Raw genomic sequence first — 16,375 nt, 5'->3', positions numbered from 1 at the left:
AGACAAGGAGACATCGGCATTGTCAGAGGAGGAGACATGGGCGTAGTCAGAAGTGGAGACAAGGGCATAGTCATGAGTGCATGGGCGTAGCCAAAGGAGGAGAAATGAGCATAGTCACAGGAGGTGTTTGATTTGTCTGCTTCCGTAGATGCAATTTCCAGAGTGCAACATTGGTTTGTTAATATCTTATTGTTCCCTCATACATTAGATACCACTACATGACTAGCACATGTTTCAAGCTGTCAAAAATTGTATTTCACAGTCAGGGTTTGGTCCTCGGAAAGTTGGATCACAAGATCCCTCGATTATTTTAATCTTTGTATAGTCAGTCTTTATGTAGCATCAACCATGAACAAATCAGCTGCTACAACGTTCACCTTGAGGTGGCAAATTAGTGCTAGGGAGGTAAGAAAAATGTTATAGTCAAACCTTCTTAAAGCAACATTCTCTATATTATCCCCATGAGACAGGGGATGATAACTTAACCTCTGGGACCCCACCAATCCCAACAACAGGGCCTGTGTGAACGGAGCGGTGGATGATCATGTGCAATGGCACTACACTCATTATTATGGGAGTGTCGAAGGTAGTCGAGCAAAGCGGTCTCATGGAGAATGATTGGAGCAGCAGTACACATGATCTTCCTCTGCTCCGGTCACACAGGGCTCAGTAGAGCCCCAGTTCTTGGGATTGGTGGTGTCCCAGAAGTCTGGAATGTATCACCTATCCCTTTTATAATGGAAATGGCATAGCCTCCAAGCTTCTGCCATGCTTTCCTCTGTGGCACCCATTTCGGCAGTATACCTTCCACCTTCCACTTTAATAGAAATAGTGCAGACACTGCAGAGCATTCAGAAAAGTTGTAAATTCATATAAATAAAGACTAAACAAGGAAACATTGTAAAAGCACTGGAGATGAGCAAATCTTGTGAAACTGAAAAAAAAAAAATGATGTGGCAAATCAATTGGTCACAAATCTCAAGAGCTGCACAACCTCGGAAAGATGAGTGCAACCCTATGACGTCATCAAGGACAGTACTGAGCACGTCAGGAAGATTGGCACAAACACACCTTCAGTAATGTCCAAGTGTCCTCAACACAGACGGCTATGGCTAAACAGATGGTAACCATTTACCTCTGCTGTGCTGTCACACACTATCTGTAATGGGCATTCAGTGTTTTATAGATTTCTCTTCCTATCTCCATTGTCTCTCACTATCCAGATTCACTATAGAATATCTGCTGTATTCCCTGCCTCGGCTTTTATACAGGCTGCCTCCTCATTAACTACATTGTAACATGTGATAGCTGCAAGCCCGCGCTACCACACCTGAGGTCATGGGAGCCTTTTCTGGCTCATGCTGTTGTAAGAACTTGCACTGGGCATTTTACATGAATCAAATTGCATATTATTTGACTTGGGGGTCAAATGGGTCCAGCAAGTTTCTTAAAATTTCAAACAAATCTAGTTTGCATCGAATTTCCTCATCTCTCCACGATCCACCATGGAAATTTTTGGTTTGGAACACCTTAGACTTTTTGATCTTTCCCTTGTAGACTCCATCACAGATTCCACCATGTGTGATGGGCAAAGCAGGCTGTATACAGAGAAATGATTCCCGCAGCAACGTCGATCAGCCCCATCATAACGCAACAGGATCCGCTGTTAATCAGCCCAATCCTATACAGAGGACGACCCTTAAGAGCCAGATTCATACATTGGACCATTTCATACTGCAACTTATTGTCTACATCCGAAATGTAACAAGCCGAACTCTAGATATTCCCAGCACAAAACATGGTAAATTAACCCTCGCAGTCCTGCTGGGATTTAATAGCAGCGGACGTCCCATTCCCACTAAGGAGCTTGAATGCAAATCAGGAGACGAGGATAAAACCCTCATTATATGTCGATTTCTATCATTATGTTTTCTCTTCCTAATGAGGCTTCACTGACGCCGCAGGAAACTGGAATGAAAGAGGCAAAATATTTCCGCGAAGGCTGAAGATATTTAGGTAAATGTTGTATATTTTTTTACTGAGAAGGGCGTCACAAAGAAAACTCAGAATAATGTACAGTGCTGGGGAAAAATAGATTTTACCCCCTGGTGCCGTACTGGCAGCTCTACAAAATCTCCGGATGCGGTGGAACAGCGGCAATGTTGCGCTTTGTACGAGGAGGACAAAGATGGACGGATGCAAGAGAAGACATGACGGGTGTCACTTACTGGGAGAATTCAGCAGGCGGGAATGTCTGCAATAATACGCCACCTCCTGCTCGCAGTACTCCGCATTGTTCATCACGGCCTCCAGCTGATCCGCTCCGGAGCTGTAGTTCAAAGACATAGAATACGCTCTCCCGGCGGATGATGGCGGCACCGGCATCACCTCTGTAGCGTTGTGCCGAACAATCGTCCAGATCTTCTCCTCTGTAAGAGACAATTATTTATAAGATCACAATTAACTACAATGTATACAATGTATCAGTATACAAACAGTTGTGCAGCGGGGGAACAATAAAGCGAACCTGCTCTCCTCCTGTAACCCCTCGAGGAGGACCGCTCTGAGCGCCCTTTTATCCCTGTGACCCGCTCCCTGTAAGGTCAGTGCTTAAGCTTTCTAGTAGAGATGAGATTAAATCAAATCTGTAGGGAATTTTCAGAAACGTTCTGCACCTTTCGAACAATTTGCTCTGCGTGAATTGCCAACAAACTGTTGCTGCCGTATTACACTCTGCAAAAGATTGCACCAGACAGACAAGGCTCACATGTCCTCAAATGTGGCCAGGCGGCCTTACCCATAATGCTTTGTAGCTATCAGATCACATGGTATAGCACAGCCAATCAGGAAGGACTATAAGAGCCTATATAAAAGCCAAGGCAGGGAATACAGCAGTCATTTTAGAGTGAATCTGGATAGTGATAGGACATCACAGCTCAGACACAGAGAGAGGAAATGTCGTAAAATATTGACTACACATAATAGTGTCATTTTTCCATCTGCTTTGCAACAATGTAGAAGAATTTATTCACCAAAAAGGGCATGTGTTGGTTTTGACAATTTGACAACTGTGATAGAACAAAGCAGCAAAAACTTTTACTGCAGGATGTGGACAGAGTTTTGTAAAACCCTATTTGCTTACATTCATATAGAAAATCTGCAACAAATCTGCCACATCTGAATGAAATCTAATATTTCTCCCAACAGAGGGTTTGTTACAATGTATCCACTGTGGATGACAATCCTCTGTGAGCTTCAGTCTACACACCACATGGATACATTGTAACAGGGGACTTGTGCTGCTGCTGATGTACTTGCCCCAAGAGAATTGTCTAAACTGGGTATAATTGTTACAAACCCTCAGCTGTGACAAGTATTAGGTGTCTCGGTTTTCACACTTTGTATACAGGAAAGCTCTCATTTAACAAGAGAAAGACCTATAAAACATCTCATTGCACAACTCGTACATGGATTATCTGGGTCACACATTTGCTTGTGTTTCGTTTTGCATCCAAGTTTCACTTGAACCTTTAGTGAGCTGCAGTACCAGGAACAGCCACAACCAAGTGTACGGCGCTGTGCCTGGTGAACAATTAAAGGGGCAGAGTGTCTTTATATCTGGACCTGTAGAGATGCCGAGAGCTGGACCCCACGATCGGGTATTATTGACCTATACTAAGGACAGGTCAGCAATATTCTACCTCCAATATAGCCCTTAAAGGCATTTTCTGAACATATTACTGGAGAAGACCTTTGAAGTAATAATACAGCATTGCTTGTGTTATTTCTGGTGTTGACTCAACAATGCACAATGTTTCCAGCAGTGAATAAACACCAGTACAGCGCCATCCTCTGATACGGAGCGAGCAAGACCCGGCTGCAGTGCCGCCATACAGCGGATTTCAGATTGTGCGCTTCCCTCTCTGACAACTTCAAAGATTCTTTTTTTATTCTGTTGCTTTCTAGGTCAGACATTGAGTTATTTCATCTCTGTACAAAAGGAGAATGTTAAAAAAAAAAAAAAAAAAGACAGAATTGTCTTTTTTTACCCGTAGACAGTCCTAAAGGGATATATGTATACCGTATGTATCTATATGCTGTATATATACATACATCTCCATAATGAACAGTTCTACATCTGCCCAATATGCTTTGTGTAAGATTCACAGCTACACTGCTCAGTACTGATGAGTACTGCCAACCCCATCATTAAGGCTTCCTCTTTCTAGTAAGTGTTTTATCTCACCACGTTATACTGGATCTTTTCCCACACAGATATATACTGTATTTATCCGCTCTGCTCCTTTTACCATGTGACGGGTTACAAGGAGGATTGGATAGCGCTTATATTCCTCCCTGCGGGATCAAAGGAAAAAGTGGGGTGTACTCCTGATACAATGGGCTCACATTCTCCTGAAAATCTATGCAATAATTCAGCACTCCTCTATGACTGGTAATCCAGTAGATCCCAAAAATAGAGAAATATTTACCATACAATGCTGCAAGTAACTTTCATTGTGCAGAGATGGCTGGAGGGTCTGCAGGGTCAGAGGGGCCACATGCCTGCTCTCCTCCAAATACAATCAGAGACCATTTACAAGGGGTAGACCGCCAAATCTTTGTCTCCCCGCCCACATATCTTTGTATAAGCCGCGCCTGCCTTCAGTTACCACTAGGGGCAATCTCTAGATGAATGCTTATACATCGCCCCCTAGTGGCAATAAAGATTTCTGGAGTTTGTGTGGGGAGGTGGGGACAGAAGAGCGATGCTCGGAATTAAAGGAAAAGAACAGCGCAGCCTTTTATGCATGTTTATAGAAGACAATGAATCTGATTTACTGATGTTTTTTTTTTTTTTACAAAGAATAAACGAATGGACGAGTAGCGGTTGTTTGACTTCAAGGTGGTAGAATGAATAATTTATATGCTTTATTATTACACCTCTAGTCCGTGGATGGACTCGGTACAAAGTAACCGACTATTTATCCTGGGAATGTCAGAAAAGTGCAGAATTTTGCAGCTGATTAATATTCTGCTCATTCCACCTCTCTCTACTCGCATCGTATGTAAATATCCACAGACTCCGCCGAATCCCATCAGTCCTATTGTCTCTGACTGCAAGACATTAGATTTCCAACTCGTCGGCTGTAAATGTAATTAGCAAATTGATGCAAAAAAAAAAAAAAATCAACAAAAAATATCAAATATGCTGCAACTTGAAAAGAAAAAAAAAAAAAGTTAATGCTTTAGATGCCACTGTCAAGACAGAATGATTAAAGAAGTTGGTGTAATGTAAGATATGATTTTGCAGAACTTTCTAGAATCTCCCATTGCTACACACTGAGGAGACGAGCCTGTCATGTAGCTGCAACCCCCCCACCCCCCATCAGCTCTGTGCTTGCTGGTAACATGAAACCGTCCATTTCCTCTCGCAGCCTTCCCCCCCTGCAAGGGAAAGCATTGCTTTGTTCTGAAACCATGAAGCTTGAATACAGGTATAGGAAATATTAAAAGAAGCCTAGCGCGCACTTCGCTTGTGACAGATATGAAACTCACATTTCTGCGAAGGGCACGAAGCCAGCTTTCTAAACCCCTAAGTTTCACGATTCTCGGACTTACAGAAATTGAGATATGGATTGCTCCCAAATGGAGTGTCCTATCTAGTGCATTCTTGAAGTTTTCTTGTTGGGTTCGTTACACTGGGAAACATGATACCCATGGTGAGTTCATACGAGCCCCCCCATTAAAATATGGTTATCATAACCTTTTTAGTTAAGTTATAACTGAGAGAGAAGGGGGGTTGGACCTCACCAGACCGCCCATTTCGTGAGGTCACAGACCCTAGGCTATAGGTATTCCCTACCAAATTCCAGTCAGTTCAGCTGGAGTCCTCCTGCCAGAGAGATGTGCCGATGAGTGGGGACGTTTGAACTGGCGGCTAGCAACAGGCTAATACATCAGGGGACTGAGCAAACAAACACAAGATACAAAAATACAGGGCAGGAGCCAGCAGCCCCAAAGGGAGCAAGCTGACCCTTGACAGCAAGGCAAAAACAGATGCAAAGGGTTTAGCAAATGACACTTAGCTGAAAAAAATGCAGGATCAGGCAGAAATACTCAGTAAGCAAAGAAAGGAGTATCACAGGCAGTCTCTGAGAGAAGTCTGCTCGCTTATGTAGTCCCAGTCACTACCACCACTCCTCCAATTATCTTCTGCAGCTGTTGGGTCAACATCATGTTGACCAGCACCACTACCAGCAGTATCCACCAGAGGGAGTCTTGCCTCAAAAGTCAGATCAAGAGAGCTCACAACACTGTGCAGGCTATAGGAGGAGAGGACCTGAGTGCAGGCTATAGGAGGAGAGGTCCTATGCAGGCTATAGGAGGAGAGGACTTGTGAAGGCTACGGCACAGTTTACACAGTGTTAAAAACAAGTGAGTAAGCAGTGACCATCCCATCGGCTGAGAAAGACCGCAGCCACTACAGGAAAGCTTAGAATTGCTGAAGAGGTAAATGCAATTATTATGCATTATAGGAACGTTCCCCCATGGTCACTGCCTGGTGCTCCTGCAGACCCTAAATGTAAGTGGGGTGGGATTATGTGGGTTCCCGGTTTCCTCTAACCCCACGGTCCGTCTCTCCTTTATGCCATCAGTACCGCCGATACAATGAACACTCCTGAGAGAAGCCTCCAGGATCCACATAAAGGTGCCGCATTATGGCGCCGCGCTAAGTTGTCCCTATGACAACTATCTCCAAGGTAGATTCAGAGTTTTTGTTTCATAATTATTATGTCGTGCAGAAATTTAAAGAGACGCAAATCCTAAAGTTGTCAGAATATTACACGATGGCAGCGTTATAAGGGTCTGTGCACACGTTAAGTATTTGGTGCAGAAAATTCTGCATTTCTCGGCAGATAAAACGCTGAATAAAATAGTTTTGGTTGTGCTGTGTTTTTATGCGTTTTTTACTTTTGTTTCTTGTGCAGACTTTTACTCATTCATTATTATGGGTGAAATCTATGCTGAAAGAATTAACCCTGTAGATTTAAATCTGCAAGGAAATATTAGCAGCGTGTGCACGAGACTCCAGGATTCTCAATCACTTTGCCGGCATCAGGAAACCCTTCAGGTTTTGTGACAAATCTGTGCATTCAAAAAAGCGACAAATCTGCACCATGTGCACAGGTCCTAACGGAGATCTCAGTCACATGAAAGGTCCATGTCTCCACAGGGCTCATGTGATGTAAGACCGCGACCATGGGAGCATTTCTCTGCCACTCATCCCAATGCAGAACACTGCAGCCAGCCTCCACCCAGCCTGCAATGGCTGATAACAGAGAAAACTAGATTGTACATCATCCCATTAACCCAAACAGCTGACACCAGAGAACAGTAGACTGCATTCATCTGCCCTACAGTTAGACCTCTCCCCATCCTGAAGAGGGATCCAGCCGCATATTATATCCAGAGGACAGTGAGAATTATGTGACGCTACAATGGAACTAAACGACACATCGGCCTTCTAGAACATGCGCGGTGGATTGTAACATTTTACTGTAAACGTTTCATTGTCATCATTCTGGGCGGCTTTCAGGGTTTGTTCCCTCACTGTTCCCCGTGTCGGTGGGCTGGTGAGTGGGGTCACGCCGGGGCTCCTGAGTGTGGCCCCCACAGGCTCAGATAAAGGCTCTGTGAGAGCAGAGGAGGTGAAGTGAGAAAACTCCAGCTTGTTACAATGTAACTTCAGGCTCTTCAGCAAAAAATCACTTCTTAAAGAGCCATCTGGTGAGAGGGACGAGCCGTGTTAGGAAATGACGCGGGGAAGAAATCAATCCTGGAACCTCCAGCAGCTGCTCCCAAGTGCGGATAATAAAATCCTGCAGTGATGAGAAGACAAGGAGCAATAAGTGATAAAAATGATCCAAGTAAGAGGAGAAGGAATGGAATCGGCTGCTGCAGAGACACAGGGGACTCCTGGGGACAATCTGCTCTGTACATGTTGTGATAGAGGCGCAGAGACGTCGCTTCCATTACGCCGTCATCTGAGCATCAGCGTTTATAACCTCTACATCATGCGCCTTATGTGCGCTGCGCTAAATATATGCAGCAGAACACTGCGCGACACACAGGGCCTGGTGCTGCTGCGAGATGTGGTTGTTCCTCACAGCACTCCATGTGGTCAGGAGTGGCGCTGCAAGGGCAACGAGAAAACTTATTAGTTAGGACTTGATAAGGTTGATTTTGGTCCTGCAGATTTTTCCGTGCGGATTTGTAAAAATCTGCAGGTAAAATCTCAGGTCAAAAGACCTGCGGATTAGCCTGTGGTTTCACACCTCTACAATGGAGAAGGTGTGAAACCACAGCGGAATCCGCACAAAGAATTGACATGCTGCGGATTTGAACCTGCAGCAAATCCGAGCGGAAAAATCTGCAGCATGTGCACTGCGCTTTCCAGTTTACCATTGAAAACAATGGTACTGTACAACGCAACTAAATCTGCTGCAGAGCCTGAAACGCTGCAGATCCGCAGCAGAATCCTCACCGCGTGCACATGGCCTGAACCCTTTCTTCGCTTGTAGAAATCTGTTTGATATCTTAGAGAAATCCATAGTTGGAATCCTATGCTAACGAGTCACAAGTGTGGAGAGGTTGGACACTTACAACTCTCCTGCCGCTCTCCCTATTCCCTGCCTGTCATCTCCCTCCTGTCATTGCCAGATCATTCCTGCGTTGGTCACCTGCCTCCCTTGCCTAAAATCTGTCAGTCAGAAACAGAAGGCAGGCAGAGGATGGGGGAACAGGGAGAGACGGATGGAAAGATAAACAGATAATAGATACATATGAGATAGAAAATTGATAATAGATAGACGATAGATAAATAAATAGATAATATCATAGATTATAGCCCCCCTCCCCCCGAGAACGCCCATGCGAAACGCGCGTTGGGGCTGCTGACTACTGGTCAATATTGGCAAGGATATGGACTTTACTCTCCACACATGCATTGGCATGATGTTTGGGATTTTTCTTTCCAGTACGTTCTAACTTAACTATTTGACTGACTATGATTAGTTACCCCTTTGCCAGCAATACCATGTCTTGTATCGGATGATTAGAAATGCTGATGCACTGGCTTTTATGATTGGCATTTTTGAACTATTTGAGTAAACCCTCCATGGTTCATTTCCCTCGGTTCTTGGTCTTCCTGTTCCCACTGAGCCCTTCATATTGCCTTGTCTCTATATGTAATGTACATGTTTATACCTGTCTTTATATGTATTTATCTAAAAAAAAAATTGTAATAATTTTTTAAAGGACTGTTACTCCATGTTTGGTCCCTTGCTGATTTTGTAGGTTTGCCCACTGACAGATATGAACAGTCTATAATTTTAAGGGTAGGTTAATTTTAACATTAAGAGATAGAATATCAAAAATGAAATCCAGAAAATCACATTGTATAAATTCTATAAATTAATTTGCATTTTGCAGTGAGAAATAAGAATTTCATCCCCTACCAACCATTAAGAGTTCTGGCTCCTACAGACCAGTTAGACGCTCCTAATCAACTTGTTACCTGCATTAAAGACAGCTGTCTTACATAGTCACCTTTATATAAGACTCCTGTCTACAGACTCCATTAATCAGTCAGACTCTAACCTCTCCAACATGGGCAAGACCAAAGAGCTTTCTAAGGATGTCTGGGACAAGATCATAGACCTGCACAAAGCTGGAATTGGCTACAAACCATATTTCCTCCCTTGCACTAAACTTTGACGTTTCTCAGATTTTTTTTACCCATCTCTCTAGCTTTCTGTGACTTAATATAATGAAGGACTTCCTGTACTTTGTCGCAGTTCTTGCACAGGGTCATAATTATCTGTGGCAGAACGGACTCGTCTCCACATCAGGTCACGCAGGAATTTCCCACATGTGATCTTCTCCCTGCAGCTACATATTAATCCTTGGCTGCAGCCGTCATCAGCGCGGCTCAGCAGCTCCATGATTTCAGCTCCCTTGTAACTTCCTCACCTCCTGGTCACTATCAGGAGCTGAATTTCCCTGGAGGGAATATATAGACATAATGCAGCTGGGATTGCAGCTGAAAAGTCTAAGGTTAATGCTGCAGAGAAGAGACGCAGGAACGGCGCAGAGGCAGATGACAAATGGACGTCATTTAGCATAAAAGTCACAATCCTCACAGATCGGGTTAGATGTGACACGTTCACAATGTAACAAATGACCTCGGTGAAGGGGAGAGTTGTGAAGGATACACAGCAATACACAGTTGTGCTCAAAGGTTTACACACCCCAGCAGAACTTTTGCTTTCTTGGCCTTTTTCCACAGAATATGAATGATAACACCAAAACTTTTCCTCCACTCATGGTTAGTGGTTGGGTGAAGCCATTTATTCTCAGACTACTGTGTTTTCTCTTTTTAAATCATAATGACAACCCAAAACATCCAAATGACCCCGATCAACAGCTCACACACCCCATTTCTTAATATCGTGTATTGCCCCCTCTAACATCAATGACAGCTTGAAGTCTTTTATGGTAGTTGTGGATGAGGTTCTTTATTTTCTTAGATGGTAAAGCTGCCCACTCTTCTTGGCAAAAAGCCTCCAGTTCCTGTAAATTCCTGGGCCACCACAAAAGTGCGCAGCGCCAAGTGCTGGGTAGAGTTTGGGTGATGCACTTTGTGCCTACTTGTCGCTGGCGGTGAACCGGACTGGGGCAGGGCTGTCATTTTGCAAAATTCGCAAAAAAGCAATTCACACAAAATTTGTATTCAGAGGAATCTGAATCCTTAGTGAAATTTGAGGCGCCTTCAATTCACTCATCTCTACTAAAAAGCCCTGAGCCGATCATCCTGACTGCGGATATTGGGCTCCTGCGGCTTCCATTAGCTCGAGTCCCTTTAATTGTCACAATCCAACTGTCACAATCCATTTTTGGTTCTGTGGCAGATCCGGGCTCTCATATTAAAACTTTTTTCCTTTCAGGCCATCGGGGGTTAATATTAGTTTTTGCCCCCGGTGGCCGCTTTTGTTACTGCATCATTAGTTGGTCCTCTGGTGAGTTTTTTCCCCCGGTGGCCGCTGGTGTTACTGCATTGTGATTAATTATCTATGCAGGCGGAAACCACTCCCACCTTCCTACATAAGCTCACCAGGTGCACCAACTCACTGTTGGTGATATTGTTTCTCTTTGGAGACCAACCAAGCTGGAGTTCAGGAGCTGACAGAGTTCTGTGGATCTTCAGTTGTCTGCTGTTTTCAAGTGGTTGACTCTGCTATCCTGGAGCTTTGCCGCAGAGCAAGCTAAGTCTTGTCTTGCAGTTTATTTAAGCGCGAGGTGTCTATTACCCTTTCCCTGGTTTTTGGTGCAGTTTACTTTATTCCCTGTCTCACCTCCTGGGGAGGGGGTTGGGTGTTTAGCTCAAGGCTGAACAGGAGATAGGGACAGGTCGGAGACTTGGGCCTCACTACCATTAAGTGTACCCCCAAGTTAAGGAGAGTCAGGGCACCCCCTTAGTCTTAGGGGCAGTTCAGGGGCCCTGGTTCCTCGTCTCCTGTTTCCCCTTACTGCCCCGTGACATTAATAAGGAAGAGATGTGAAATGGTAAATCCGACCGAACGGCCGCGATTCTTACCGGTTATGTTACAGTAAACACGGACAGGTCCAAGAGGCCCACTTCCATCCAAGTCGATGTAGTAGTAATCAGACGGGTAGCCCTTGTGTCTGTAGGCTTCGCAGGATGGTTCATACAATGCTGGGAAGGAACAAAGAAGAAAAGGAAAGAACCAAACTTGTTACTTTTTATCACAATTTGCCATTTTTTTTTATCTTTTCTGTCTACATGGATCTGATGTGATACATTGATTTGGGCCCATAGGAAGAGAAAGTCAGGATTCTAGAAGGTTCATCTCTGGCACAAGTGAGAACTAAAAATTAAGTGAAACGACGAGAGAAAACTTTATATTGAGTGCAGCCATGTACAGGCCAAAGCCATAAAACTTTAGATAAAGCAGTCATATGCTACGTCTTATCAGAAAGTATCCTGGTAGTTCGCCCCTCGTGTGAGTATTGCCGGGGATCAGGTGTAGCCAGCGGGACTCTCTACGATAGTCACCACCTTGATCGTGACCATTTGATGTATTTCACCATACACACTCCTCCTGCCAACATGGAGAATAATCACCGCTCAGTCCTAACAAATCCTGGACCTGGGGCACAAGCATCCAGCTCATTGGTAACAGTCCATGTCCAAGTATCCGCACGCTCATTTTCAGGAGATACGCTGGAGATGAGCGAATCTATAGGAGATGTATAAATTCTACTGGACTTTAACCAAACTTTTACATTCACCAGAATCTGAGGTTTTTTGTGATTGGCACGTTTTTTGGATTACGGAGAGTCAGGAGGTGCCAAAAGAGTGAAGATCATCAAGACATTTACCAGTGACCTTTTCATATGTTACTTCCAGTAATGGACACCGTGCAGACTGCCATTGAGGAAATGAAACTCTTCCTCCATGTTTTGTGTCAGTCTCTATAAAATCCTCAGGGATTTATCGGTTTCCCCGGTGGTCAGAAATCTACACAATGTTCTTAACCACATTTATATTCTAATATGCCGAGTCGACGTCACTTCTCTATTCCTGGAGGTTTGTACTTGACAATAGTATCAGATAGGACTAATAACCACCATTAACTCCCCCTAGCCCATTATATAGAGGTGCAGGACTACTTACAGCTATGGCACGTGGCGTCCGCGTAGCCCCCGTTCCCACAGTCGCAGTGCAGCGTGCTCCATGTCTGAGAACATTCTCCTCCGTGCTCGCAGGGATTGGGCAGACATCTGCAGGAAACATGAAGTCCACAGAGTCTGATTTGTGTCGCCGTTCAGAATCTACATGTAACAATGAATCCATATGATGATGATGATGGCGTCATGACAGGTGATTCGCTGCGGAGAGACTGAAAGATCCGAGAAAATCAATAATTTCACCTGGTGTCTTCTCTGGAGAGTGATGAGCCGGAGCCGCTGAATTACAAACCTAAAGTCACACAAGAGCGAAACTCGGATCCAACTCAGGGACTAATGGATATTGTCCAACGCCGCTAAAGTATCAAACGTCATGGAGAAATGGATGGGACTGCCGGATGTCTCGTGATCATTGGCATTACAAAGTGATTTCTGGACTACAATGGTTTGGTTTGTGCCTCTCTGAGACTCGTCGTCACTTTCATGATCCAATGTTTGGCCAGTGAATAATACCAGGTTATGGGGAAAGTGAATGGATATATGATCACTAAATACGCCACGTAATTAGAGGACAAAGCTGCCAAAGTTCCCTGGGACATCCCAGATAAACATGGAAAATGAGGAGAACTCTTAGACTCCTGGAAGAGTCTCCAATGTCCCAACAAAACCTTCTGGAAATTAATGGTTCTGGAAAGTTTCTTTTGGCCCAGAATGTCAGGGAAGGCGAGAACTGGATACAAAATGCGTGTGGAATAGGTAGAGAACAGGCAAGGAATGGCATAGTCTGCAAATTGGGCATGTCGATGGCCAAAAATGTCCAATGGTCCACTACATACTGTGCAAGACTCGTCCTCTCATGGATGACTGCTTTCAAAAGTATAGTAGAGGTAGTAAGAAGCTTCTGCACTCAATTCAATGAGTGTAGGTGCTCAGAAGGAAAAACAATATACAATAGTAGAAAACACTTCCGGCACTCCAAAAAAAGATACCGTATTTCTTGGGAATATTCCATGTAACAAGAGAATCTTTATTTACAGCCGATATAGGACATGGACAAGACAACATTTCCGACAGTTTGGGCTCTCAGGCCTTTATCAAGGATGTCTATAAACAAATCAATAAAAAAAAAAAAAATAAATAAACTGAAGCATATCACTTCTATGCAAAAAAATCCATGTTATGTCACAAGATCTACATATCATAAAATAATAAAGGATGTAACCACCTTTACAACAAAATGTATTATTCAAGAGTACAAAATGACATAATAATGTAAATATTGTTCACTCTAACAACCCTTGGTTTTTTAAGAATATTTACAATATTTTTGCATAGAAGTGATATGCTTCAGTTTATTTGTGTTTATTTATTTATTTTCTATTATATTGATTTGTTTATAGACATCCTTGATAAAGGCCTGAGAGCCGAAACGTCGGAAATATTGTCTTGTCCATGTCATATATCGGCTGTAAATAAAGATTCTCTTGTTACATGGAACATGCCCAAGAAATATCTTTTTTGGAGTGCCGGAGGTGTTTTCTACTATTGCTTTCAAAAGTATGAGGGGCAAAGACGTGAGATTGAAAATTCTAAGCCCCAATGCGAAATTAGGACCCGAACCTTCCATGTGCTACTTTTATCACTGGTGCTTTGTAGGTGGGAAAGTCTTTGGCCCCGATTCATTATTTCCTTTCTTGTCTTGTAGCATTAGTTTCTGTTTTTGGCACCAAATTCTTCAAAATGTTGCATGCAATTAATGAATTTAGCATAAAAATGGTATTTTTTTCTGTATTGAAAGTTGCACATTTTGCAAAATGGTGTAAAAATTGCACCAATATACTGGGATACTCAAAAAAAAAAAAAAAACACCAGAAGGGATGGAGTGGAGTTGCGCCAAATTTTACAACTTTTTAAAAAGTTGGAATTGATGAATTAGGCAAAAACATCTGGATTCGTTAAACTTTTCCCTCAAGCAGAAAAAAAACCAAACAGGTGAGCAGATATAAGACAGACTAAAAAACAGGCAGAAATAGAATAAATAATTGGGTGCAAGGAAAATAATGGCGTAAAGCACTCAAAACTAGACAAAAAGCAAGCACACAGGCAATGATGAATGGAGGCCTTTAGGACCTTATACCAGGGGCGACTGCTAACTCTGCACCACTAAAGCTACATCTAGAGTCTCTGTCAGGAGCTGTGGGGCACAGAAACGCTTCTAACCCCCCAGAACAGAAGATCCTGGAGCCCCCACAACATTTTCATGTCTCTAAGGCTGAGTTCACACGTACCGGAACTCTCGCGGAAATTACCGTGAGAATCCCGGAGTTCCATTCCGCGGGAAAATCGCATTTTAAATTCCCGCGATTTTCCCACGGAAAAACTAGCATTTTGCAAGCTTAATTAGCTTGCAAAATGCTAGCGTTTTCCAAGCGATCTGTAGCATCGCTTGGGGAACTGATTGACAGGTTGGTCACACTCGTCAAACATAGTGTTTGACAAGTGCGACCAACTTTTTAACTACTGAGGCTGCCTATGCAGCATCAGTAGTAAAAGATAAAAAGTAAAAAAAAATAAAAAATGGTGTTATTCTCACCCTCCGACGTCGCGCGAATGACTGCGACACTTCGCGATCCCGCGAGAACGGACGCCATCGCGGGCATTTTCGCAAAGGATTACTGGGAAGACGGCGCGGGACGTCGGAGGGTGAGAATAACAATATTTTTTATTTTAAGTTCTATTTTTTACAGGGATATGGTACCCAAAGCCCGGAGGACAGTCTCCTCTCCTCCGGACCGTGGGTACCATCCACAAATGTTCTGCTTACTTTTTGCATGGTGTGCACAGCCACATGCGTGAAGTTAGCGGAACAATGCATTCCTATGGGTGCGGGATCGCCGCGATTCCGCAAAATAATGAGCATGCTGCGGTTTTTACCGCAAAGCGATTCCGCCGCGGTAAAAACCGCAGCATCAGCACAGCATTGCGGAATCCCATAGGAATGCATGGGATGCTTATTTTTCACGTTTTCGCTGCAAAATCGCGCGGTTAAAACCGTCGCGGAAACGCGAAAAGACGCCACGTGTGAACTCAGCCTAAATAATCTAAGCAGACCACGGCTCCAGATTCATCATTTACATATATTTTTTTTAATCTTTAGATCATTTTTCTTTTTTGTCTCGTGGGAGTACTTGCCATTTTCTTTTGCATTAAATTGTCATGGTTAGGACATGGTTAATGTCCTGTTCTCACAGGGTTAACTTTTGCCGGCCTCCCTTTGGATCTGGGAGGGGTATTTATACTCACTCCAGACTAGCATTCTCTGTCAGCTATACTGTTATTCTGGCTGTGTGTCTGACCCCCCTGGTGTGCGTGTACTCTGCATTGCTTGTTTGATTCCCGTGTATGACCCGGCTTGTTCCCTCACTCTGAACTCCGTCTCTCGTTTTGGTACTATCGTCTTCTCCGGTTCTGACCTCCTGGCTTGGCTATCGTTACTCCGTTACAGTTTGTCCCTATTGTACCGTCCATTGCCCGTTCTGGTTTTCTGATCTATTGCTACGTCCTGACTAACCCTTTGGTACTGTCCTGCTATCTCGTGCTTTGA

At 43.7% G+C, this 16,375-nt stretch overlaps 1 protein-coding gene across 1 annotated transcript in view; it reads right to left on the bottom strand.

Annotated features, from left to right (window-relative positions):
- CNTNAP5 (contactin associated protein family member 5) overlaps positions 1–16,375 on the bottom strand; it is a 237,229-nt gene that overhangs the window by 49,647 nt on the left and 171,207 nt on the right. Inside the window, exons 11-13 of the mRNA XM_073545332.1 lie at positions 12,758–12,864; positions 11,657–11,776; positions 2,229–2,429 (exon numbers count right to left, since the gene is read on the bottom strand). Coding sequence (XP_073401433.1) covers positions 2,229–2,429; positions 11,657–11,776; positions 12,758–12,864 — 428 coding nt within the window. The remainder of the gene's footprint in view (positions 1–2,228; positions 2,430–11,656; positions 11,777–12,757; positions 12,865–16,375) is intronic.

This window comes from Dendrobates tinctorius, unplaced genomic scaffold, assembly GCF_039654945.1.
Source record: "Dendrobates tinctorius isolate UK_male_01 unplaced genomic scaffold, ASM3965494v1 ptg000143l, whole genome shotgun sequence".
Taxonomy (NCBI): domain Eukaryota; kingdom Metazoa; phylum Chordata; class Amphibia; order Anura; family Dendrobatidae; genus Dendrobates; species Dendrobates tinctorius.
Note: the sequence above shows the minus strand (reverse complement) of the source record. Positions and strands in the feature narration are given on the sequence as shown.